At 35.6% G+C, this 25,684-nt stretch overlaps 1 protein-coding gene and 1 non-coding gene across 2 annotated transcripts in view; both read right to left on the bottom strand.

Annotated features, from left to right (window-relative positions):
• Window positions 1-25,684, bottom strand: part of ITFG1 (integrin alpha FG-GAP repeat containing 1) — a 258,629-nt gene that overhangs the window by 32,774 nt on the left and 200,171 nt on the right. The window contains exon 14 of the mRNA XM_060085617.1: window positions 3,691-3,769. Coding sequence (XP_059941600.1) covers window positions 3,691-3,769 — 79 coding nt within the window. The remainder of the gene's footprint in view (window positions 1-3,690; window positions 3,770-25,684) is intronic.
• On the bottom strand, window positions 23,719-23,821 carry LOC132481038 (U6 spliceosomal RNA). Its single transcript, XR_009530745.1, has one exon. It is a non-coding gene; the product is annotated as a U6 spliceosomal RNA (small nuclear RNA).

Here is a 25,684-nt window from a genome sequence, read left to right on the forward strand (position 1 = left end):
CCTAGAGTGGAAAGTTCTCTACTAGTGGGGCTGTATGGGTTGGAAGGTATAGTTTAACCAAGTAATTTTTCTTTAGACTTCAACATGCTTAATTAACATTTAAACTAGAAATTTCATCCTTTAAAATTTGGGGCAGGTTTTCATAATAGCACTTCCTAAATCAATTAAATTAAGTGCCACTTCTCTGTTTAGAACATATATTTATGCATGAAATATAGCATATGCGTGAAATATTTTTAAAATATTTATAATTACTTATTATTAACATAGTTCTCAAATTAAAAGCAATATATGATCAGTGTATAAACTAAAATGCAAAAAATAAAGAACAAAATCCCACAACCAAGAGGTATTCCTGGTAACATTTCTATATGTCATTTTGTTTTTATATTTTTCCTATACATGGGCTCACTTAAAAACTCCACACCCACACCCACACAACTTGGATTATGCACACAGATGTGCCTCCTTCCCAAGTGTTATACCATAAACATCTGTTCATTTCATCAAAAATTATTCTAAAATATTTTGTAGGCTGGAAATTATTATATCATAATTTATTATTTCTCAATTGTTGGACATTTAGATTTTCCCAGTTTGTTATAGTCTTTTATCTTTGTTTATGATTTTTTGCAATGAAAATGTATGCATTCATTTGATTTATGCATTTATCTTTTCTATAGATATTTTCTCCTTTGCGTTTATGCTTACAAATTCCTTCCTAATCCAGGGAAGAAGTAAATATATAATTGAGTGAGAATAAACTCAATGTTCCATTATTGTTTTGGAGTAGATTAAAAAGCAATCATGCTAAGGAAATATTTTTCCATTTACTTAAAAAAACAGCAATGTGTAGTGAATATTATTGAATGGGTTTTTAGCATCTAATAAGATATCCTACTAGGTACCAATGCCTAGTTTGTAGTAGAGGTTCAATAAATATATATTGTGAACAACAATCACTGATTAAAAAATATCTTCTATATCTAATTTTTGGTAGGTTTCAATTTGCTGTAAAATTTATCTTTTAAAAATAAAAAGGGGGCTCCCCTGGTGGCGCAGTGGTTGAGAGTCCATCTGCCGATGCAGGGGACATGGGTTCGTGCCCCGGTCCGGGAGGATCCCACATGCCATGGAGCGGCGGGGCCCGTGAGCCATGGCCACTGAGCCTGCACGTCCGGAGCCTGTGCTCCGCAATGGGGGAGGGCACAACAGTGAGACGCCCGCATACCACAAAAAAAAAAAAAAAAAAGGACTAAAAGTAGTAAATAGTTACAGAAATGTACCAAATAGGAAGTGAATCTCTTGAAATCTTGCTCTCCCAAGATACATGTTAACAGTTTGATGAGTATTTTTCTAGATTTTTTTCTATGAAGTGAGAATTATTCATTTAACTTCACAAAAATATATCACATAGATCTTTACTGTTGTATTGTTATATTGAAAAAAAAACAAACCAGCAAATTATCCAGTTACTGTATCCACATACAAAACAATTCCAAAAGAAACTAGAACTAAGAAGAATGAAATTTTACCATTTGAAACAACATGGATGGACTTTGAGCATATTATGCTTAGTGAAGTAAGTCAGACAGAGAAAGACAAATACTGTATGTTTTTACATATATGGAATCTAAAAAATAAAACAAACAAATGAATACAACAAAATAGAAACAGACTCATAGATAGAGAACAAACTAGTGGTTACCAGAGGGAAGAGTGGTGGGGAGAGGGGCAAGATAGGGGATGGGAATTAAGAGTTAAAAACTACTAGGTATAAAATAAATAAGATACAAGAATATAATGTTCAGCACAGGAAATGTAACCAATATTTTATAATGACTTTAAATGGAATATAATCTATAAAAATATTGACTCATTATGTTGTACACCTGAAATTAATACAACACTATAAGTCAACTACACTTCAATTAAAAAAAATTAGGACTAGCTAGATGAACAGACATGGAAAGATTTACACAATATACATTATATGAAAAAATAAAAGAGGGAGACAAATCTTTAAAAGATTGATTTACTGTTATGATAATAAAGAAATTTTCCCCATTTTAACCATCAGTGCATTCCTGAGGTAATCACCTACTTGATGGTCTTAAGTAAGTAATTCTTTCAAAATACAGATGAATTTAAATTGTTAGTATTTTAGATAGCATTTTTGATTGATAATTCACCAGTCAGCTAAGTTTTTGCTTTTGGGTATAATGGCTTTGTATACTAGCCATAAAGTTATACTAGCTTTATGAAGTTATACTAGCTTCATAAAATGAAATAAGTAACTTCATCATTTTTTCCCCCTGCATTCTGAAACATCTAGTCTAGAACTAAAATTATGTGCATCTTGAAAGTCTCAAAGAGTTAAATGATAAAAAATAAAACCAGCTGGTCCTGGAATCTTTTATATACAGTTTAATATATATATGAATTAAAATGTAAATAAGTAATTTGTTCAAATCAACTATATCCAGATTTATTTTAAGTTTCCTTGACTGACAATGGTACATTAACGTATTTGACTATACAGTTGACCCTTGCATAACACAGGTTTGAACTGCGCAGTTCCACTCATATGCAGATTTTTCTCAATAGTAAATACTACAGTACTATACAATTCACACTTGGTTGAATTGGAGGATACGGAGGAATGAGGGCCAACTATAAGTTATAGGCAGATTTTTAACTGCACAGAGGGTTGGCGCACCTAACCTCCCATGTTGTTCAAGGGTAAACTGTAATTGAGTCTGTAAATTTCTCCTTGAATTTTTCATACAGTTTTTGTTTCATGGAATGTTTCTGTGCTGATGCAGTAGCATGATGACAGTATTAAATGTGTACAATTAGCTTAAAAGGAAATGCACTCTGGTATATTATGTTATGCCATTATATAAAATGAAAATGGCTATATAATGAGTTCTTCCCTTTTTTTAGTACATTTAAAAATGGAGGAGTAACAGTAACTGTTTACATGTACTTCTTCATGGTTAGGACTCTAGCATTCTGAAAGAAGCATATGAATATGTTAGGATTCCTTTTCCTCCTTAGAGAATTGAAATGTTCACAGTTGTATTTATGGTGATTTGGATTGTATCTCAGTCAGCTAGCCATCTGTCAAGATCAGACATCCTTTGCTTAGTCTTATTTCCCTTTTGTCTTGACTGATTGCATTTCCCTTTATTCAAATGTAAAACAAGATTTTTCTTTATAATCATATATCAAAATATATGATTACATAATATTATATAAATTTGTATAATATTCCACATATGAAAAAACTAGGATTTTCTAGTCCACATATGAAAAAACTAGGATTAATCTAGGAGTAGATTGGAGTCCTAATTTTTACTTCTAAGATGAGCTCTGTTAACTAATTTACTATTTCATACTTTGATCAAGATAACTGAAGTAAATGCTCCCAATCTCTCTGTTACTTCAACTGAAAAATAAGGATAATTATGTGGCTCCATACAACAGGGATATATGAAGAATTTAATGTTAATATATTTGTCATGAGGACCTTTTGTAATCTACTGATGTAAGTATACAGAAAGACAAAGTATAATATAAAAAGTGAAGATTTTATAAAGAATGTGAAAACATGATGATAATTTTTGTCATCCAGTTTACTTTGTTAATATATTGATTAAAGGTGCTATTATGCATATCAAGTCTTACCTGAACCATTTTTCAGATATCCATTTGCATCTACAGTTGTATACATGATATAAGGTCCAGGCTGATTCACTCCAAAGGGCTGCAATAAAAAATAAATAGTTAAGCCTTGGAAAGTAAGTGCATCATTTGAAGTTTCTGGCAAATCTATTATAAAAAGTAAATACTCCTCCATAAAATTCTTACATAGATGGCAGTTACTTAGAGAACATGTTCATAAATAGATAACCAGTGTTATCTATTAAAAAAACCCTGTATTAGTAGAAAATTCTTAACACTTTAAATGATTTGATAGTTGTATTTATATAGTTCATTAATTTTATTAGGTATTTCTAAGATCTAATCATGTCTTTTCTTATTACCTAAGGATGAGTATTTTAGGCAAAATTTTCTTTACTACTTTTGGTCCCACCTGGAATAGTTTTATTATGACATTTCTGTTGAACATAGAGCATTGCTTTTCCCTTCTGGAACAAACTGGGCATAGTTTACATTTTCTCAATAAATAAAATTTCTCAAAAATAAATAAAATCCATCCATAATAATCATAATAGAATAAAAAACATTGCTGAGTAGTTCCAAAACATTTTTATCTCCTGCACTAGACTTAGAGAATACATTATTTTCCACTCAAGGAAAACATCACTGGCAGAGCCTAGTTACAATGGTGAGGTTTATCTCCAACTTGTGTATTGTTCTCTATTTCTGGAACATTCCTCACACCTTGATACAATGATTTATTCCCTTTAGAAAGCAAAGTTAATTAAATGGGGTACAAAGAAACCAAAACCAATGTCTGCAATGGGTATCCTAAGAAGAGATGAGAAAATGATCAAGAAATGCTTTGAACACTTCGCAGAATTAAAAATTCGACTGTGCTTCCCAATAAAATAGAGAAAACTTAATAAAGAAGTTTAGATAGTTTAATTATGCACTACAAATGATTTTCCTTTAAGATGACAGGCAAGAAATTATTAATTTCATTGATGCTACAATAGCCTGATTGATATTTTAAGAACTTTAGAAATTCATTTGTTTCAATGACCATGAGAAAACAGGTTGCTACAAGAATGGAATTACTCATATGACATTACTAATTGAATAAGTTTCATAATAGACTATCACACAAAAAATAAAAACAAACTTGTTAATGAAGTATTTTTATGTAGAAAGAATATTATGCTTTGTACAACATACTACTTCCATGAAAGAATTACCAAAATTCTATATCTATATTGCTGTTTGTAGATAGGCAAAAGAAAGCATTTTCTTTAGATATGCATGTTTTAAAAAAAATTAAAGTACAGTTGAAAAAGTGAAGTATATTGTGTTAGTTTCAGGAGTACAGCATAGTAATTCAGTTATTTTTCCCTTATATCCCTTTAAAGGTTATTAAAAACAAGATATTGAATAAAATTCCCTGCTTCCTCTCTCCTCTGGTAACCTTAAGTTTTTTTTCTACATCTATGAATCTGTTTCTGTTTTTTATATAGATTCATTTGTATTATTTTTTAGATTCCACATAGAAATGATATCTTGTCTTTCTCTGTCTGACTTACTTCACTAAGTATAATATTCTCTAGGACCATCCATGTTACCGTAAATGGCAATATTTCATTCTTTCTTATTGCTGAGTAATATTCCATTGTATGTATATACACCACATTTTCTTAAGCCAACTGTCTGTTGATTGGGTTATTTATTGTACATGTTTTGGCTATTGTAAATTGTACTGCTATGAACATTGGGGTGCATGTATCTTTTTGAATTAAAGTTTTCATTTTTTCCAGATATATACCCAGGAGTGGAATTGCTGGATTATATGGTAACTCTATTTTTAGTTTTTTAAGAACCCTCCATATTGTTTTCCACAGTGTCTGCACCAATTTACATTCCCACCAACAGTGTAGGAGAGTTCCCTTTTCTCCACACCCTCTCCAGCATATACTATTTGTAGACTTTTTGATGATGGTCATTTTGACTGGTGTGAGGTGATACCTCATTGTAGTTTTGATTTGTATTTCTCTAATAATTAGTGACGTTGAGCATCTTTTCACGTGCCTGTTGGCCATCTGTAGGTCTTCTTTGGAGAAATGTCTACTTAGGTCTTCTGCCCATTTTTTAATTGGGTTTTTTTTTTTTTTTTTTTTGCTATTGAGCTGTATGAGCTGTTTGTATATTTCGGAAATTAAGCCCTGGTTGGTCACATCATTCGCAAATATTTTCTCCCATTATATAAGTTGTCTTTTTATTTTGTTGATGGTTTCCTTTGCTGTGCAAAAGCTTTTAAGTTTGCTTAGTTTCCATTTATTTTTCCTTTTATTTCTTTTGCTTTGAGAGACTGATCTAAGAAAATGTTGCTATGATTTATGTCAAAGAATGTTTTGCCTATGTTCCCTTCTAGTTTTATGGTGTCATGTCTTATATTTAAGTCTTTAAGCTATTTTGAGTTTATTTTTGTGTATGGTTTGAGGAGTGTTGTAATTGATTTGTATGCAGCTGTTCAGCTTTCTCAACACCACTTGTTGAATAGACCGTCTTTTCTCTACTGTATACATATATATATATTTTTCATGTTGCTTCTGAAATCCCCAGTTGTTTAATTTTTATATAGAATCTAGGTCTCTTAGATCCATAAAATCTATAGGCAAGAAGGCTATAGGGAATTACCATAAATTAGCTGGGCTAATGGAATAAATAAAAGGAAAGTTTTCATCTAATTATCTGGACAACATAGTGTTAAGCTAACTGTCTAATCTTATGGCTCTAACACTTGTTAATTAGCATAACTGCTTGTATTATCTCCCTTAATAAATTTAATTTTTAGTGAGATTGACCCTAAAACACTCCTTTTGGAGGATAAAATAGAGTTGGTGAGGAAGTCTAAACAAATTTTATACTTTTCATTTTTTTATTCAGTTATCCTATTTTACGAGCAAGTGGGATTTCTAAGTCTTTCTGTGAATTTAGTCTCTTCTGATGTCATGATCAAATATCATCAAAATGCAGTGTCCCAGCTAGAGAAGTGAGGATTGTGTTCAGGCACTGAATATTGGTAGAGCTTTAAGTGAAGAATTCACTGTGCATTTATACCATTTACCAGGTCTCACTGAACTGTCTTTAGTATTACCCCGATCTCAGTGAATATGCTGAGAATTTTAGATTCCTAGAAACAATCATAATAATAGCCAAAGTTCATTGAACATCTACAATATGCCAGATACAGTAGTAATAACTTTATATGCATTGGCTCAACAGTCTGTTATATCCATTTTCGAGATGAGAAAAATGAGGGCTTTGCACAGGGTCCCATGTCTAGTAAGTAGCAGTCAGGAATCAAACGTAGGTAGGCTGGCTGCAGGGTCCACACTCTTAAACATCGTGCTGTACTGATAGGCACTGATAATAAAACTGGAACCAAGCACTTTTTGAAATGAATATATGGCATTTTCACAAAAACATGAAGCTCTATTTATAATTCTTCAGGATGCTGGCAGTTCATCCTGTGTAGCATTTAAAAGCCCTTTAAAATAACAACTTTGTAATTTGGTCTTATCCCACAAATTGAACACTATTCTCACTGTCCCCCAAAACACACCTTTCCTGTATTTTTGGTATTCTTTGACCTTCAAAGTAGGACATGCTCTCTTGGTTCCCTTGCATGTGAATAAATGCTGCAGGTGATAGGACAACCCCGGTGGCTTTCAAGCTACATATGAATAAATTTTGAATGGGACGCTCTCTCAAAGGGATTTTTCTTATAGAATCCAAGGCAATTGGATTGTAGCCCAAGGCAATCCCTGCAGGGGTTGGTTCGAATTTCCCATGCTTGCTGATCCTGCATATACATCTCACAGAAAACTGTGGGATGCTAAATTTTAGCTCCTTCGGCTTCTGTGACTTAGAGTAAAGTAGTTTTCCATGCTGGTACTTCTTCCTGGGGTAGTGTGTATGTTCAGTAAAGAGTCCTGTTGGAAGAATTTGTGTTGGGCCGTTACTTTCCTTGCTTCAGATGGGATGGAGACCTCCCACAGCACACGCACTCCCTGAAGCCAATGGACTGGTGGGAGCTGCAGGAAGCAAAAAAAAAGCCCACCCAGTTTCTGGGGTGGGGTGGGAGCCTGGATTCATTTATTAATCAGGAGTTTTTTTTTTTTTTCTCCTTTTTTTTTGTGCGGTATGCAGGCCTCTCACTGTTGTGGTCTCTCCCGTTGCGGAGTACAGGCTCTGGACGTGCAGGCTCAGCGGCCATGGCTCACGGGCCCAGCCGCTCCACGGTATGTGGGATCTTCCCGCACCGGGGCACGAACCCGTGTCCCCTGCATTGGCAGGCGGACTCTCAACCACTGCGCCACCAGGGAAGCCCTAATCAGGAGTTCTTGAGACAGGATGCACCGTAACCCATTGTTGTCCCCAGGAACGAGTCTTTAAGAACTGCTCACTTTGGACTGTTCTTTAGAGATACTCAACACAGGTCTTAATTGATATGAAACCTCTCTGTGATTCCTCCTCTGTTCAGTTGTCACTCTGAGATGACAGGACCCGAACATTCTTAAATTTACTAGAATAAACCCACAGCACGCTGTAGAATGAGAGAGAGAGTGGGGGGCGGGGAAGAAGAAGAGGAAGAAGAAGAGGAAAAGGAGGAGGAAGGGGGAGGGGGCGGGGGAGGAGGAGGAGGAGGAAAGGGAAGAGGAAGAAGAAGGGGGGAGGGGAGGGAGAGAGAGAGAGAGAGAGAGGAGTTAATCAGGAGCACACCCATCACACGCAGACAGGATGCAGTGGAGGCAGCAGGCTTGCGGCTGTCAGTGATTGGTCAGGTTCTTGCAGTCCAGGAATATTCTGGTTTTCTTTCTTCCTCTCTTCACCTGCGTCTGATAAGTTTAGAAGTTGAGGAGGGAGGCAAAGGCTATTGTACTAGCTTTTGGTCCCTCCAGCTTCCACTGTATATTCTTGCCTCCTCTGTAGTAGATTAACTGACCATAGGTGGGTGGGTTCATTTCTGGACTCTGTTCCATTCCATGAATCTGTGTGTCTGTTTTTGTGCCAATACCAGGCTGTTATGATTATTTTGGCTTTGTAGTATGGTCTGAAGTCTGGCGGGGGTTATACCTCCAGCTTTATTGTCCTTTCTCAGGATTGCTTTGACAATTCTGGGTCTTTTGTGCTTCCATATAAATTTTAGGATTATTTGTCCTAGTTCTGTGAAAAATGTCATGGGTATTTTGATAGGGATCACATTAAATCTGCAGATTGCTTTGGACAGTATGGCTGTTTTAACAATATTAATTCTTCCAATCTAAGAGCATGGGATATCTTTCCATTTGTTTGAATCATCTTCAGTTTCTTTATCAGTGTTCTATAGTCTTCAGCATATAGGTTTTTCACCACCTTGGTTAAGTTTATTCCTAAATACTTTACTTTTTTGGTGTAATTTTATTTTATTTTTTTTTGCCACATGCGGGCCTCTCACTGCTGCAGCCTCTCCCGCTGGGGAGCACAGGCTCCGGACGCACAGGCTCAGCGGCCATGGCTCACAGGCCCAGCCGCTCCGCGGCATGTGGGATCCTCCCGGACCAGGAAATAAACCCACGTCCCCTGCACCGGCAGGCAGACTCCCAACCACTGCACCACCAGGGAAGCCCTTGATGTAATTTTAAATGGGATTTTTTTTTGTGTGTGTGTGGTACGTGGGCCTCTCACTGTTGTGGCCTCTCCCGCTGCGGAGCACAGGCTCCGGATGCACAGGCTCAGCGGCCATGGCTCATGGGCCCAGCCGCTCCGTGGCATGTGGGATCCTCCCGGATCGAGGCACGAACCTGTGTCCCCTGCATCGGCAGGCGGATTCTCAACCACTGCGCCACCAGGGAAGCCTGATTTTTTAAAATTACTTTCTCTTTCTGATATTTCATTATTACTATAAGGAAATGCAACAGATTTCTATATATTAATCCTGTATCCTGCTAACTTGCTGAATTCATTCATTTGTTCTGGTAGTTTTTCTGTGGAGACACTAGGGTTCTCTACATAGAGTATAATGTCCTCTCAAATAGTGACAGTTTTACCTCTTCCCTTCTAATGTGGATAGCTTTTATTTCTTTTTCTTGTCTGATTGCTCTGGCTTGGACTTCTAAAACTATGTTGAATAGAAGTGGTGATAGTGGGCATCCATGTTTTGTTCCTGAATTTAGTGGGAAGGCTTTTAACTTTTCACCACTGAGTATTATGTTGGCTCTTGGTTTGTGATAAATGGCTTTTATTATGTTGAAATGTTCCCTCCCACTTTGGTGAGAGTTTTTTATCATGAATGGATTTTCAATTTTGTCAGATGCTTTTTCTGCCTCTATTGAGATGATCATATATTTCTGTCTTTCCTTTTATTAATGTGGTGGACCATATTGATTGATTTGTGTATGTTGAATCATCCTTGTGACCCTGGAATGAATCCAACTTGATAATGGTGTATGATCCTTTTTCTGTATTGTTGGATTTGGTTTGCTAATATTTTGTTGACGATTTTTGCATATATATTGCATATATATTTTGCATATATATTCATTAAAGATATTGGCCTGTAAATTTCTTTTTTGTAATGTCTTTGTCTGGTTTAGGTATCAGGGTGAAGGTGAACTCATAGAATGAATTTCGGAGTGTTCCTTTCTCTTCAGTTTTTGGAATAGTTTGAGGAGGATAGGTGTAATCTCTTTGTATACTTGAGAGAATTCCCCAGTGAAGCTGTCTGGTCCTGGACTTTTGTTTGCTGGGAGTTTTTTCTTTTAATTACAGAATCTATTCCACTTCCAGTGATTGGTCTGTTCCAAATTATGTTTCTTCTTGACTCATTTTGGCAGGCTGTATGTTTCTGGAAACTTGTCCATTTTTTGGAAGGTTGTTCAACTTGTTGGCATATAACTGTTCATAGTATTCTTCTATGATTTTTAATATTTCTGTGCCCCAGTCTGTCTCTGCATAGCTAGACTGAGTCTTTTCCCAGATTTCATGCCAAGCTGTGGTGTGGAGTGAGTGGGGCTGGGGTGTTTGCCCCTTTCAGTTGGAAAGGGCAGCAAGGTGGCAGCCACCAGTGCAAGGTTCTCTCTGCCCTGACAGTTGGCAAGCCAGCACATGTGCACTCCTTGTGATTAGACTCTAGGCTTCTCCAGCCCTTTTGTCCATCTCAGCAGACTTCCCAGCAGGCAAGGGGGTTTGTCTCCTCCATGCAGGATCCCAGGACTGGAATGCCAAGATTGTGGCTCAACTAGCTTGCTCCTCAGGGCAAGGGTCGGCCTGTGTGGACCTTCTCTTCCTTACAGATCCCTCCCAGGGGTGCAGGTCCTAACCCAATGCCTTTTTTTCCCCATCCTACCCGGTTACACGGAGATCTGTCTTGCAGCTTTGGTTTTCTAGGAGTTCTTCTGCTAGTTTCCAGTTAGTTTCCTGTGAGAATTGTTCCACAGGCAGATGTAATTTTGATGTGTTTGTGGGGACAGGTGAGCTCCAAGTTCTACTCTGCCATCTTGATTCCTGCATATATATGCAGTTTTAAAGCAAATCACAGTTAACTTCATAGTTTAACTTCTATTCAACTATCTTCTTCATGCAATTATTCCTTTTTTTCTTTATAAGTTTTATCATATACATAAATGTTAAAATATATTTGGTTATACCTATTTTAAGTTTTTATGTAAATGGAATCATACTGTATGTATCCTTCGGTGACTGTTTAAAAAATACATTAATTTGAGACTCATCCATGATTAAGGATGAGTAGCTGTAGTTCACTTTCATGGCTGTAAAGTATTCCACTGCATGATTATAGCATACACATTTTTCATTCTTTTGTTGATCAATGCTTGTTCCCATTTTTTTTTTGCCATGATAAACACGGCATTCTTATGTATGTCACCTGATGTACAAGTGAAAACATTTATCAGGGGTTATGTACCCAGAGGCAGAACTGTAAAGTCATATGATATATGCATCTTCAACTGTACCAGGTAGTGCCTACTCTTTTTCTTACTGAGGTGGTATTACCAGTTTATACTCCCACCAGCTGTAAGTTGCTTCACATGCTTAGCAACAAACATTGCTAATGTGGTATACACTTCTTAACATAAATTATTTCATCTCTCCTAGGTTTGTTTCTTTGTAATAGGGTATGCTTTTAATACTTTAAACCTGTCTCATTGCAATAAGGCTTGGAGATAATACTTATGAGGCTATATTTATCACAGTGTTATAACCTCAAATTTATTTTATTACCCATAGTCTAGTCTATGTACTGGAAGATTGGTATCTTGGGGTATAAGTATTGTTTTTTGTGAAACTTCCCAATTATATTCTTGAATATTTCTTTCTAATTCACATTTGGAAAATTTCATACTCCTATTCATAGTATCTTACTTTACAGATTTATATAGGCTTTTCTCTTTTGTCCTATAGTCAATTTAAAAAATCAGGTAAGCAAGTGTCTGTTATGAGTCCTAAAGCTGAAATTAACTTCTCACCATGCACCAGTCACTCTGATATTGAAAGACAAGGTCCAGAAATCCAGACTTGATTCCTCTACAAAGTGGTTCTCAAAATGTGGTACAAGGACCCCTGGAGTCCAAAAATCCCATTGGTAAAAGGGTTGGTAATTAGCAGTGGCACTAAACTATGGTTATTCAGACTTGGGTATTAGCCAACATTCTCTTGAAAATGACAAATTGAAAGTCACTTTTGGGATGATAATTGATAGTATTTGTTGCTACTGATAAAATTTGAGCTTATAAATGAAATTTGAGTTTTAGAAGACTTGTATCCACCACCATGAGCCTGACACATTAAAACCTAAAAACTTTACTTATGGGATCAGCAGTGATATTAACAAATGTGATTTTAAAATAGTATGTAATGAAACGTGTTAAAATTGGGAAGATATGCATACCTCAGTAAACCATTATTTTTCAAATGGCCAATGCATGATGTTACAAAACCATGCATACATGAAAGATCATTCAAAGTACAAGACAGACCAATGGATTTTGAAGTAACAGAGTAGGGGAGAATCACTTCTAGATCTAGTAAGGACCAAAAAAAATCTCCATAAAAGAAATAAGAACACTGTCAAAAATTGTTAAAATAAATTTTTTTTGCAAGAATCAAGGAGTATCTAAGAAAAACGACTGAATCTCAATAAAGCAGTGTTTATTGTTTTTTAATCTGCCCTATTCCCATAACCCCTCCCCAGCTCTGAAGTAGTCCTGAAGACCAGTAGCTTTGCTACTAAGGTAGCTTTGAAAATGAACAGCTTAGCAGCAAAGGGAGGGGCGGATCTCCCTAATGTTCCATCCTCAGAGAATTATCACTATTTGACCTGTCTGGCGGTTCCCTGAAAAGCTCCATTCTCAATATTTGTCTTTATTTGGCCAGACTGAGAGCTTGCTCAGTGTGAACAGCTCTATCAAACTGGAAGTTTATTAAAAACAATCATTAGCAATTGTTTTTATTGATGCTGCCTGAGACAGAGATATCAATTTGGGCTAATGAGCGGTTGACCAAATCTTAAAAGGAAAAATGTGAATGAGATGTTCAAAGGGGACTTTGAAAAGCTCTGACATATTCCTGGGAATCTAGAAGTCCACACATATGTGTAACCTGTTTTCAGACAAAAGAACTGAGAAGGCCCTAATCTCTCAATCTTTTATTTAAGAAAAACTGTGTCCATTCACAGCTGACAATTAAAACTTACTGAATAAGGACTTCATGGTTATATACAATAAAGAATAAAGACTTCCCAGTAATAATCTAGGAAAGTCACTGGACAAACAGCAGCAATAACAACAAACTTAAGGGGGGGATTTTCAGGGTGAACACATTATTTATAATGTCCAGTTTTCAACAACAAAAAATTATGACACACACAAACAGGAAAGTATGTTTCATACAAAGGGAAAAAAAAAGCTGTCAATAGAAATCTCCCCCAAGGAAGCATAGATGTTTGACTTACTAGGTAGAGACTTTAAATCAGCTATTATAAATATGTTCAAAGAAAGTAAAGGAAATGACGTAAAGAATTTAAGGAAATTATGAGAACAATATCTCACCCAAATGGAGTATCAATTAAGAGTATAAGTCATACACACAAAAAATCCCACACTAATTCTAGTGTACAATAACTGAAATAAAAAATTCACTAGAGAGGCTCAATAGTAGATTTAAATTAGCAGAAGAAGGAATCAATAAAATTGAAGATATGTCAATTCAGATTATCTAGTGTGAGGAACAGAAAGTAAAATGAGAAACATAAAGAAAATGAACAGAGCCTCAGAGACCTGTGGGGCACCATGAAGAATATCAACAATAATAGGAGTCCCAGAGGAAAGGAGGGGAGGAGAGGCAGAAAGAATATGTGATGTGAAAATGTCTGAAACTGCCCAAATTTAATTAAATACATGAAACTGCACATCTAAAAGCTCAATGAACACCAAGTAGGATAGACTTGAAGAGATCCACACCAAGGTACATTATAGTCAAACTGTTGAAAGCCAAAGAGAGAATTTTAAATGCAACAAGAGATAAGCAACTTGTTATGTACAAGTGATTCTGAATAAGATTAAAGCTGATTTCTCATCAGAAACCCAGGAGTCCAGAAGACAGTTAAGATGAATATTTAAAGTGTTGAAAGGAAAAGATAGTCAACCAAGAAGTCTAAAATGTAGCAAAATTATCCTTTAAGAATGAAGGGAAAATTAACACATTGTGAGATAAAAACTGAGAAAATTTGTCATTAATACACCTAACTAACAGGAAATACTAAGGGAGTTCTTCTGGCTGAATTGAAAGTACACTAGACAGGAACTCAAATCCACAGAAATAAATAAAAAGTATCAGTAAAGGTAACAATAGGTAAATTTACTAGATGCTATAAATGTATGTTTGTTTGTAGCTCTTTTCTCCTATCTAATTTAAAACACTACTGCATAAAGTAATAATGAAAAAACCATGTTGGGCTCACAATGCATTAAGATGTAATATGTATGAAAATACAAGCACAAAGGAGGGGGGAGTAAACTGAGGCATATTGGAGCAAAGTCTGCTTATGCTACTGAAACTAAGTTGGTATTAATATGAAGTAGGTTGTTTTCTAAGTTACAATGGAAACTGTAATTCTGAGAGGAAACACTAAAAAAATAACTTCAAATATAGAGTACAAAAAACAAGGGAATTAAAATCAAATTCTAGAAAATATGTAACACAAAAGAGAGCAGTAATGGTGGAACAGAGAAAGAAATAAGACATAAGATATATAAGGAACAAAATAGCAAAATGGCAGATAAATCTACCTTATTAGTAATTATATTAAATGTAAATGGATTAAACACTGTTACCAAAAGGCAGAGATTAGCAGAATAGATAAAAGAACATGATCCAAGTATATGCTGTCTATAAAAGATACACTTTAAATTCAAAAACAACAAATAGGTTGAAAGTAAGAGCATGGAAAAGATATACCATGGAAATAGTAACCAAATGAGAGCTGGAGTAGCCATACTAATAACAGACACAAACAGACTTTAAGATAAAAATGTTAGTAGAGATAAAAAAGGACAGTTTCATCAATCCATCAAGAAGACATAACAATTATAACCATAAATACACCTAATAACACAGGCCCCAAATACATAAGGAATTGATGGGTGAAACAGGTAATTCAACAATAATGGTTGTTGGATACTATTATAATTATTAATAATACAGCAGTGTCATTAATGGATAGACCAATGAAGCATAAGATCAACAAGGAAAAAGAAGACTTGAACAGCACTAGAAATCAACTAGATCTAGTAGACATGTATAGAACACTGTACCCAACTTTAGCAGAATACATCTTCTCAAGCACACATGAAACATTCTCTAAGGGGAACCATATACGAGACCATAAAACAAGTCCCAATAAATGTAAAAGTACTGAAATTGTACAAAGTATGTTTTCTGATCACAGTGGAATTAAATTAGAAACCAACAACAGAAAGAAATTTGAGAAATTCACAAATGTGTGGAAATTAAACAACAGGCTTCTAAATAACCGATGGGTAATGTGACAGAGTTGGAAATGTTCACTGACATAGTTTCAAATTCCACATTACAACTAACCTTTAAGTAACTGCCACTGTTGAGTTTTGGTATACTATCAGTTATCTGAACAGGATATGAAACATTCTCTTTTTCTACTATACAGCTGTGTAAGGCTAAATTTTTTTTTAGTATTTCAACCAAAACAATAATAAACAATGCAAAAGGAGATATGAGAATCTTTTTTTTTTTTTTAAATGACAGGTACTAAGGAGATTTGAAAAAAATACAAAGGAATGTTACTCTTCATTAATTTTGTATTTTGGAAAATCGTTATTTTTCCATAAAAACAACTATTTATTTTAGGTCAACATGTAATGGGTCTATTGTTTTAAAATGATTTAATAAAAACATTTAAAGTTGTTTCAGTTTTAATTTCAAATAGAGTAATATTGATAACAAAACTCACTTAAGAAAAACTATTTGTAGTCTTCAGAACAAGAAGTTTGAGAATTGCTACTCTGTATCATGTACATAATGAGTAATTCAATCCCTACTCTGCCTTTCCCAATGGAAATGATATGACTGATACATGTGCCTATGTGTTTTGGTTTCTTAACCCTTATGTCATAGCATTAAACATGTTTCAGGATTTTTTTCCCCCTTAAATAGTGCCGTTTACCTCCATATGAATGTTTAGTACAAAATGTAGTAAATAGAGTTATATCTTCAGCAAGTGCAAAAACTTGGATAACTTTTACTTTGTGTCTCTTCTAATATAGTAGAGATGCTAGGAGTATTGCTGTATCTTTTAATACCTTTTACATACCTAGGTTATATTAGTGGTGGTCCAAAGAATTTCAATTTTTATAAATTTATTATTTGGGAAGTGATTGTATCATTAAGGAATTTTCAATTTAAAAGGATTAGGGATTTCTGAAACAATTAATTCCTCTAGTTTAAGTATTTGTACACATACCTTGAATTCCTTTATGAAAACCTGAAAAGCTAATATGCTGGGAATGCAAACTATGGGAATATCAATCAGCAATAATGACAACACATCTGTGAAAATTTCAAGTAACTTCTTTCTTACTTCTCTGAAATACTTTTCTTAATTCTTATAGATTGAATGTTTGTGCCTCCCCAAAATTAATATGTTGAAGCTCCAATCCCTAATGTGATGATATGTGGAAGGTAGTTAGGGTTAGAGTCATGAGGGCAGGGTCCTCATGATGGCACTAGTGTCCTGATAAGAAGAGACACCAGAGAACTTGATCTCTCTCTCTGTCTCCCCCTGTGCACAAAGCTAGGAAAGGCCATGTGAGCACACAGTGAGAAGAAGCAAGTCAGGAAGAGGGCCTTCAACAGAACCTGACCATACTAGCACTCTGATCTCGTGATCTTGGACTTCCAGCTTCCAGAACTGTGAGAAAATAAATTCCGACTGTATTTTGTAAAGGCAGCTTGAGGTGATTAAAGCAAAAATTTAAAGGCCTGTGAGTTATTCCAAATATTTCATGTCATGAGAATATTTTAGATATTAGCTTTCCAAATTTTGAAACTAAGAATGTAGTTTTTAGAGTCAGAGAATCTGGGTTCATATTTTTCCTCTTCCCCTTATCTTCTGTATAACCTTGGACAAATTATTTAACTTTCAGTTCCCTCAACTTAAATTAGGGATAATCATAGTACCTATCTCATCGAATTGAAGTAAAGATTGAGTAAGTATGTGTAAAATAATTAGAACAGTGCCTGGCACACAGTAAGTGCTCAATATGTATGCACTATTATCTTTTTACTTTGGCCAAATAAATTAATGTCTTTTTTGGTAGTGATATCTCATTTTCAATTATGTTGAACTACCAAGTGAATAAAATTATTTTGATCAAAACCAGAAACATTTATCAAGTTAACATTCATTTTCTTTAGTGTACTGTAGTATTCTAAAACTACAGGAATAATTTATTTGCAAGAATGTATGTTTGGATGAAATTCCACTTCTGAGTATATATAATTGCTGTGTAAGAAGACAAGGTTGTTAGCTTACAGTAATCCCTTTTCTAAAAGTCCAGTGCTGTGGTTTTCAGACTTTAGCATGTATCAGAATCTCCTGGAGGGGTTATTAAATTATAGATTCACTGGCTGCATCCCAAGGTGTTCCTATTTGGTAGGTCTTGGTGAGGCTTAGGAGTGTGCATTTCTTACAAGTTCCCAGGAGATACACTGATGCTGGTGGTTTGGGGACCCCTCTTTAAGAGCCATTGATCTATTGGGACTACACTTTGTATACATTATAAAAATTAGCAGTTTATGAGAGTATTAAGTGTAACCTACACCTTTGTATACTGATTGGATTTTGACTGAATACAAGACAATAAAACCATTAATATAGTTGAGTGCATAAAAAACAATGTTTGAAACACTTCTCATTCTTTTCAGCTGCTTTTAGTGGTGCAGAAAATTGTTTCTCTAGTAGCAGTGCTCCTTTCTCAACCAGTACAAAGGCAAAGAAATTAAATGAGGGCCCACAGAATTGAAATTTCACAGAACTGAAAGCCAGTTAGAGAAAGATTTGTATTGGGATCATTAAGAAGCTTTCCGAATTGTGTGATATAATCTGCAATGTTTACATTTATTTTAATTTATTTAGCTGTAAAAGGTATGATCTTAAAGTACTTATTGTGTAGCTGTTTACTCATGACCCATACTATTATGACATCAGCATACTCATTTTTCATGCATAACTATAAAATAAAACAGCATGACCTTCTCCTCTTAAAGGCAAACTTTATGCTATCTATTAGCAAGGTACAGTGAAGTGCAGAATCTTGCTGGAATGTGTGTGGGAGCAGAATTGCCTTGACAAGCAAAGAGGCACATGGAATACAGCAGAAAATACAGATATTTTAGCATTAAGTAACCTTTATTAAAATGTAGAAGCAAATTTTAATTTGCACATGACAAACTCAGAGAGAGAGCATAACCATGGAGAGGAGTAGTCTTACCTTCAATAATAAATAGAGCATTTCAAATAAAAGATTCCTGTATTTTATGCAGTGTCACAAGAGAGTTTAAAAATGATTTGGATCGAACATCTCAGAAAAGGAAAATATCTGATTAAATGGATAATTAGGATGCTGGCTCAAAAAAGTTTAGGTGTACTGGTCAGAACACACAGCAAATCAGAGAAAGATGAGAGTAACTTACTTTCTATTGTAGTTGTTATTCTCGCCCAGGAGTTGGCAAACTTTTTCTTTAAAAAGACAGATAGTAAATATTGTAGGCTTTGTGAGCCATAAGGTCTTGTGTTGCAACTACTTAACTCTGATGTTGTAGCATGAAAGCAGCCATAGACAGTATATAAATAAATGAGTGTGGTTATGTTCCACTAACATTTTATTCACAAAAACAGGCAGCAAGCTGGATTTGGTCCACTGGGTGGAATTTCTCACCCTGTTCCATCCAACAGGAGAAGTAATAATGCAGAAATTACAAACTTCTAAGAAGTAGTTTGCCTGGTATAGACTTATCACTCTAACAGGAGGCTACATGCCAATCTTACGTTTTAAGGTTTATAAATGTTTTCCATATACATGGGGTAAGGAAAACGTACTTAATATACACGGTCATATTTTTAATGATATACAAAATAGGCAATCACTTTTAACTTCCTGTATTGAGTGAATAATTATGGAGTTCTTCAAAATTCCATGAGACAGTTTCTTCCATTATATAGTGAGACATATCAGTTCCTGAGTTGAACAGATAAAGGTTTGTAAATGGTGGGAGCAGGCTATGAGTCAGGGTGTCTAGGAATGGACCTGGTGCTGTTTTTGCACATCCTTAGTTTCATGAGAATTTTCCAGACACATTTTTGAGGATGCAACCTATGGCAAGTGGTATGATAATCTTTGTTGTCTAAGTGCAAAGAGTTCTTGCTTAATGAAAAGAATGCATACCAGGATTTCTATAAAATGAACTGTTTTCTCAAAATTTTTTGTAAAAAAGCAGAAACATATTTTCATTGAAAATATTTAGTAAATTGACTTAATAAATTTTGGTAAGAAAGGATTAAGAATAAGCTATTCCTATGGAATGCTGAGCTCTGTACCCCATCATCTAGCAAGTTCACTTTCTTTGTGAAAATCTTAGTACAAATCTCCCACAGATTATCCTACCTTTCCTTTAAAGTGTCATGTCTGATATTTGAAAGAATTCAGGAAGTTAAATTAAAAAACATTACTGATCTCTCAACTTTTCCATACTATAAGTAAAAAAGAACTGTTTGGTTCCTTTTTTCTTATTCTAGGATGTGTCATACTGATGTAATGTAGTTTAGGTGTTGTATTACATAGCTTTTTTTAAACTAACTGTCCTCTATATGCATGTTGACTTATTATAAAATTAGGGTTGACTTATATTTTAAATATCCTATCTTCACAGCCTAAGGCAGAGCCTAGCACACAAACAATGTATAATAAATATACAACAGTCAACCTGAAATTAAGTTCCTAAATTTTTCAGAAACAATATTCTACAACCTGGATACAGTAGTAACTTCCACATATTGGGAAAAGGGAAGATAAGAAAGGGGAAGCGGGGGGTGGGGGTAGGGCTGGCGGGGAGTCTTTATTTTCTTTTACTGCTGGCTACAATTCAAAAATAAAGGAAAAATGTTAAAAAAAAATTAGGGTTGGAATGCCTCTATTTTATTCAGAAAGCATCTTTTTCAGTAGCCTGGAGAAATCTTGGTGGTTTCTACGTCTGTCTCAAGTACCTGTTTATCTAAGGATTTGTTTTAAGGACTTGGGCTCCTACAATGAACACCAAGTATATTCTACATCACTGGCTCTGGAAGGTAAAACAAAACTGGAAGAACTTACAAGACATATTATCTTAATATGTCTTACATGATATTATACATATTATATATAAAATCAGTGTCAGGTTTAATTAAGCAACATAAATTTATGGTTCTAAAATATTAGAAAAATAGCTGACTTATAGTGTGGACTTTATTTTTCTCAAAGGTAATCATGTTTTTCATAAACACCCACTGATATTTTTCCTTATCTTCATTAGTGTTAGATGCATTGCTCAATTTAGTTCAATGTTGAAATATTTATATTGTTTCTTATTCATTTCTTCAAGACATTAAATTCAATATATTATTTTCTTTAATTTTGGTTATTTTCCTGTTAAAACTGTAAGATAATTTTCCTTTGTAAAGGTCTGTAAAAAGACATATCTCAGGGAACATAAATAAGGGATGTTTTCCCTTTATATCAGGGCTTTGCAGAGTGCATTTCTCTTGTGAATAAGTTGTAATTTACTTTGCAAGTGTTCACACTTAACAGTGAATATGTGATTTTGGTAAGAGATGGTATGGTAAATTTATCAATGAAGGACCATTAAAAAACCCCCAAATTTTAGGGAAAGCTCATTTATTAATACATCAAATATTTATTATATTATGTGTAACACACTACGTTAGGGAGTAAGGACAGAATAATAATAAACAAGCACAGCCTCTCCTCTTCAAGGACTTAATACAGATAACTCACCAACTACATAACAGAAGTGGTAAGTAGTAGGACTAACTAAGCACAGAGTGCTAAGAAACAATAGAACATGTGTCTAGTCCTATGTCAAAGGGGAGCCAGGGAATGATTCTCACAGGAAATATCATCTAAAAGCTCACCTGAAGATCACAAGGAAGACTCTGGAGAAGATGAGAAGAAGAGGCTTCAGGGTAGAGAAATAATATGCAAGTGAGAGAGCACACAGAACAAGTAGAGTGCAGTGTGGCTGACAGAGAGCTGGGAGAGGGTGTGAGGAGTAACAGCGAGGGATAAGGCTGAAGAGATAAACAGAGGCTCTAACTCAATAAACTAAATTAGAACCATTTCTTAAGGGCAAAGGGAAGCCACTGAAGGTTTGTATTTTAGAAAAATGACTCTGGTTGCTTTTTTTTTTTTTTTTTTTAGGTATGCGGGCCTCTCACTGTTGTGGCCTCTCCCATTGCGGAGCACAGGCTCCGGACGCACAGGCTCAGCGGCCATGGCTCATGGGCCCAGCCGCTCTACAGCATGTGGGATCTTCCCGGACTGGGGCACGAACCCGTGTCCCCTGCATCGGCAGGCAGACTCTCAACCACCGCATCACCAGGGAAGCCCTCTGGTTGCTTTTTGAAGGATTGCTCAGATGACTCCAGTCAGGCCAAAAATGATGATAGCTCAACTAAAGTAACAGGATAGAGAGAAGGGACAGTTAAAGGGAGAGAATAATAATCTAGTAGATTTGAGGGGTGAGGGAAAGGAAAAGGTAACTGAGATAGGGCACATGAGAAGAGGAGTGGGTTTTTGTGGGGACACACTAGATTTCAGTTTTAGAGGTCCCTGTAAGACACTCAGATATAAAGGTCTGAAGCTCAGGAGAGACAGCTGGTAAATAGATTTGGGAGTAATCAGTATTACAACTAGAAAAAAAAAAGTCAGGAGAGAGACTGAAATACTTCAAGAGTACACACAGAGTGAGAAGAGAACTTAGGGTGGAACCCTGAGACACAGCAACATTTAAAGGATGGTCAGAGGAAAAGTCCATAAAGGAACCTGGGAGAATGGCCAGAGAAGTAAAAGGGGATCAAGGAAAGGAGAGCGTAAAGGAAGCCAAGGAAAGGGAGTGTTCCTAAAATTGGTCAGCAGAATCAAGGGCAGTTTTCAGTGGTGTGACGCCAAAGGCTTGATTACAACAGTGGGTTAAGGATATGGAAGTAAACTGGAGAGATCCTACTGTACACAACTCAAGAAGTTTGGCTGGAAGAGCAATCAGGTATTAGGCAGTGGCCAGAGGGGACGTGGGGTTTTGCAAGGTACTTGTATATGCATTTATATATAGGAGAGAGTTGTGTATTCTTGAAGAGAAGGCACCGACAGGGAAGTGGAGTTGAATACACTGGCCAGATAGAATATGCAATGGAATGAGGTCCCTGAGAGGTATGTAGGACCCACAGCATAACTGGTGCATTAATTTTTAGTCAAGGGAAAAAGGAAAAGAGATGGGTGTGGATGAACAGATTACATTTTAGTGCTACAGAAGGCAACTGAGAAACTGTTAAGCACAAGGTCCTGTGCTAGGTTCTATAATACACTGGCAAGCAAAACCGATACTATCTCTGCCCTCATGGAGGTATTTAAAAGGAATGTGCACAGACTCTTTTTGTATACAGAGTATGAGAGGACTACTTCTAAACTCTTCTGGTGTTCAAAGGGAAAAGTACTCATCTGCTTGCTTCTAAACTCATAATTTATAAAGTGGGAAAATGCACCAGGCTTTGGTAAAAAGAATTAACAAGTGACAGGGAAAGAAGCTATAATCTCCACTAACACAGAGGAAGGCCAAAATATGCCTTATGCTGAGGATAAAAAATTCAAAAAATTAGTTGAGTATTTAAAGAAAAAATTAGGAAATAGGAATATATTCTTCTGATTCACAGATGTTTATGGTAGCTTTCACTGAAAATATTGATATCCTCCATATTCAGATTTCATAAATTCTGTGATATGTATTAAAAAAGATTTAATACATATTAGATAAGAAAATAAGACAGGAAAAAATCAAGAAGTCAAGTAGACCTCTAGTCCTATTCTGAAGGCAGACAGAACACCAACATTTCTCAAATATTTGGAACTCACTATCCTTACTAATAAAGGGATGTTATAGAGGCAGGGAAGAAACATTAACGTTGACAAATAACAGCAGATACACTTTTTGAATATTTATTGTGTATTAGGCCTCCACTGTGATTTACCTACATTAATTCCTCTAATCTTAATAAAAATTTAGGTGGGAGTGTGGTAAGCAGAAAAATCATGCCCTAAAGAGGTTCACATCCTAATTCCCAGAACCTGCTAAATGTATTTCCTTATGTTACAAATGGACTTTGCAGATGTGATTAAGGATCTTTTTTCTCTTAAGAACATGGAACACTTCATGAATTTACATGTCATCCTTGCACAGAGGCCATGCTAATCTTCTCTGTATCCTTCCAATTTTAGTATATGTGCTGCTGAAGCAAGCATCGTGATTAAGGATCTTGAGATGGGGAGATTATCTTGCATTATCAGGGTGTGTGGGCTCAATGTAATCAAAAGGGTCCTTATAAGTGAAAGAGGAAGGTGAGATGGGTTAGGGTCAGTGATTGGAAGATGCTGCACTGTTGGGTTTGGAGATGGAGGAAGGGGCCATGAGCCAAGGAATGTAGGTGGCTTTAAGATGTGAAAGGCAAGGGAATGGATTCTCCCCAAAGCCACCAGAAGGAATGGAGCCCTGCAGACACCTTGATTTTAGCTCATGAAGCACATTCAGTGTTCTGACCTCAAATGTGTAAGAATAAATCTGTGTTGTTTTAAGCCACTAATTTTATGGTTACTTTGTTAGCAGCAATAGGAAACTAATATAAGTGGGTACTATGACTTTCCCCATTATATTGATGTGGAGAAAGAGACTTAATAAGGGTTAAATAATTTCCCCAAAGTTACTGAAGATAGTTGAAGAAATTCCCATTTTACATTCTTATTTTCTCTTTGAGGTAGGAGGCAAGGTGAATTTCTAAGAACTGGAAGTTGGGATTGGCTGTAAGGGAAAATTGAGAAGAACATAAAATAGTTCTTATGAAGAATAAGAATTTCCAGCTTCATATGTAAAGTCCTTACCTCACAGTGAGGTATTTACAGAATATAAGATATGATGAATTTGCCTTAAAATAATCTAAGAGGGGCCATAAGGGGGATAAGTAGTAGGTGGGGGCATAGGTGAAATAAGACTGGGTATATGAGGACAGTGTTAAAAGCTGGATGGTAGTAATGGGCACAAGGAGTTTTATTATACTAGTGTATATTTTTATATGTATTCAAAAATTTTCCAAAAAAAGTTAAAAATGAATTCACAGTAAAGAGCAATAAATGTCACAGAGGAAAATATCTTGAAAATGTCATGAAGTAAGAAAACAAAAACAACTTTTAAAATAAATCTACACTGACAGAGAGCCTATCAGTGGTGCCTGAGGAAGAGTGGGATAGGGAAGGAGGGTCAAGGAAGGTGGGAAGGAGGGATAGCCAAGGGGCACAAAAAAACTTTCAGATATGATATATTCATTATTTTGACATTAATTATCTACCTATCAATTATTTACATATCTCCATTAAGAAGGTACAGTGTATATATACATATACACTATATATGTCTTAACATCAAATTGAATATATTAAATATGTGCAGTTTATTGCATGTCAATTATACTGCAATAAAACTGTAAGAAATTAACAAACAAAATAAAGCAATGCTGATAAAAATGCAAGGAGAGCTTCTTTCTGGCCCGACATGTAGAGTTTGGAAGTCATCATTGCTGTACTCACACAAAAAAAGCTGAAGAAACTGAAAATCAACTCTGCTTTGATCCATCAGAGAACTAAGGTCACAGAGCAAACTGCTACCCTGAAAACTGGAGAGGTGGATACAGAGGATCACAGCTTACTGGGAGCAGAAGCCCAGAACCAGAAGACTGAAACTAGAGCCAGTACTGGCAGGAACACTTAAACTGTGATTGTGACATTAGTGGAGAACCAGTGTGAACTAGTTTGAGAGTTCAAAACTCTCGGGGAGAAAGCGAGGCAGTCTTAGGGGAGCCACACTTTTGCAAGTTTTACCTCCAGGAGTTCCATCAAATTCTCAAGAGGAAGATTGGGGGAAAAAACCCTCATGCTTCTAGCACAGAGAGTAAAGTAACCAGTTAAAAATATGCCCAGAGCTCTCTGTTCTCCTTCACAACAGCTTGCCCTTAAGGAAAACTCTTTTACTAGAGCTTAAGTAACTTGGGATTTACCAAAAACTAATCAACCTGGGGGAAAGGAAATACCTAACTTCAGCCCCCTCTAGCCTC

The sequence above is a fragment of the Mesoplodon densirostris genome, chromosome 19 (genome assembly GCF_025265405.1).
Source record: "Mesoplodon densirostris isolate mMesDen1 chromosome 19, mMesDen1 primary haplotype, whole genome shotgun sequence".
Classification (NCBI taxonomy): Eukaryota; Metazoa; Chordata; class Mammalia; order Artiodactyla; family Ziphiidae; genus Mesoplodon; species Mesoplodon densirostris.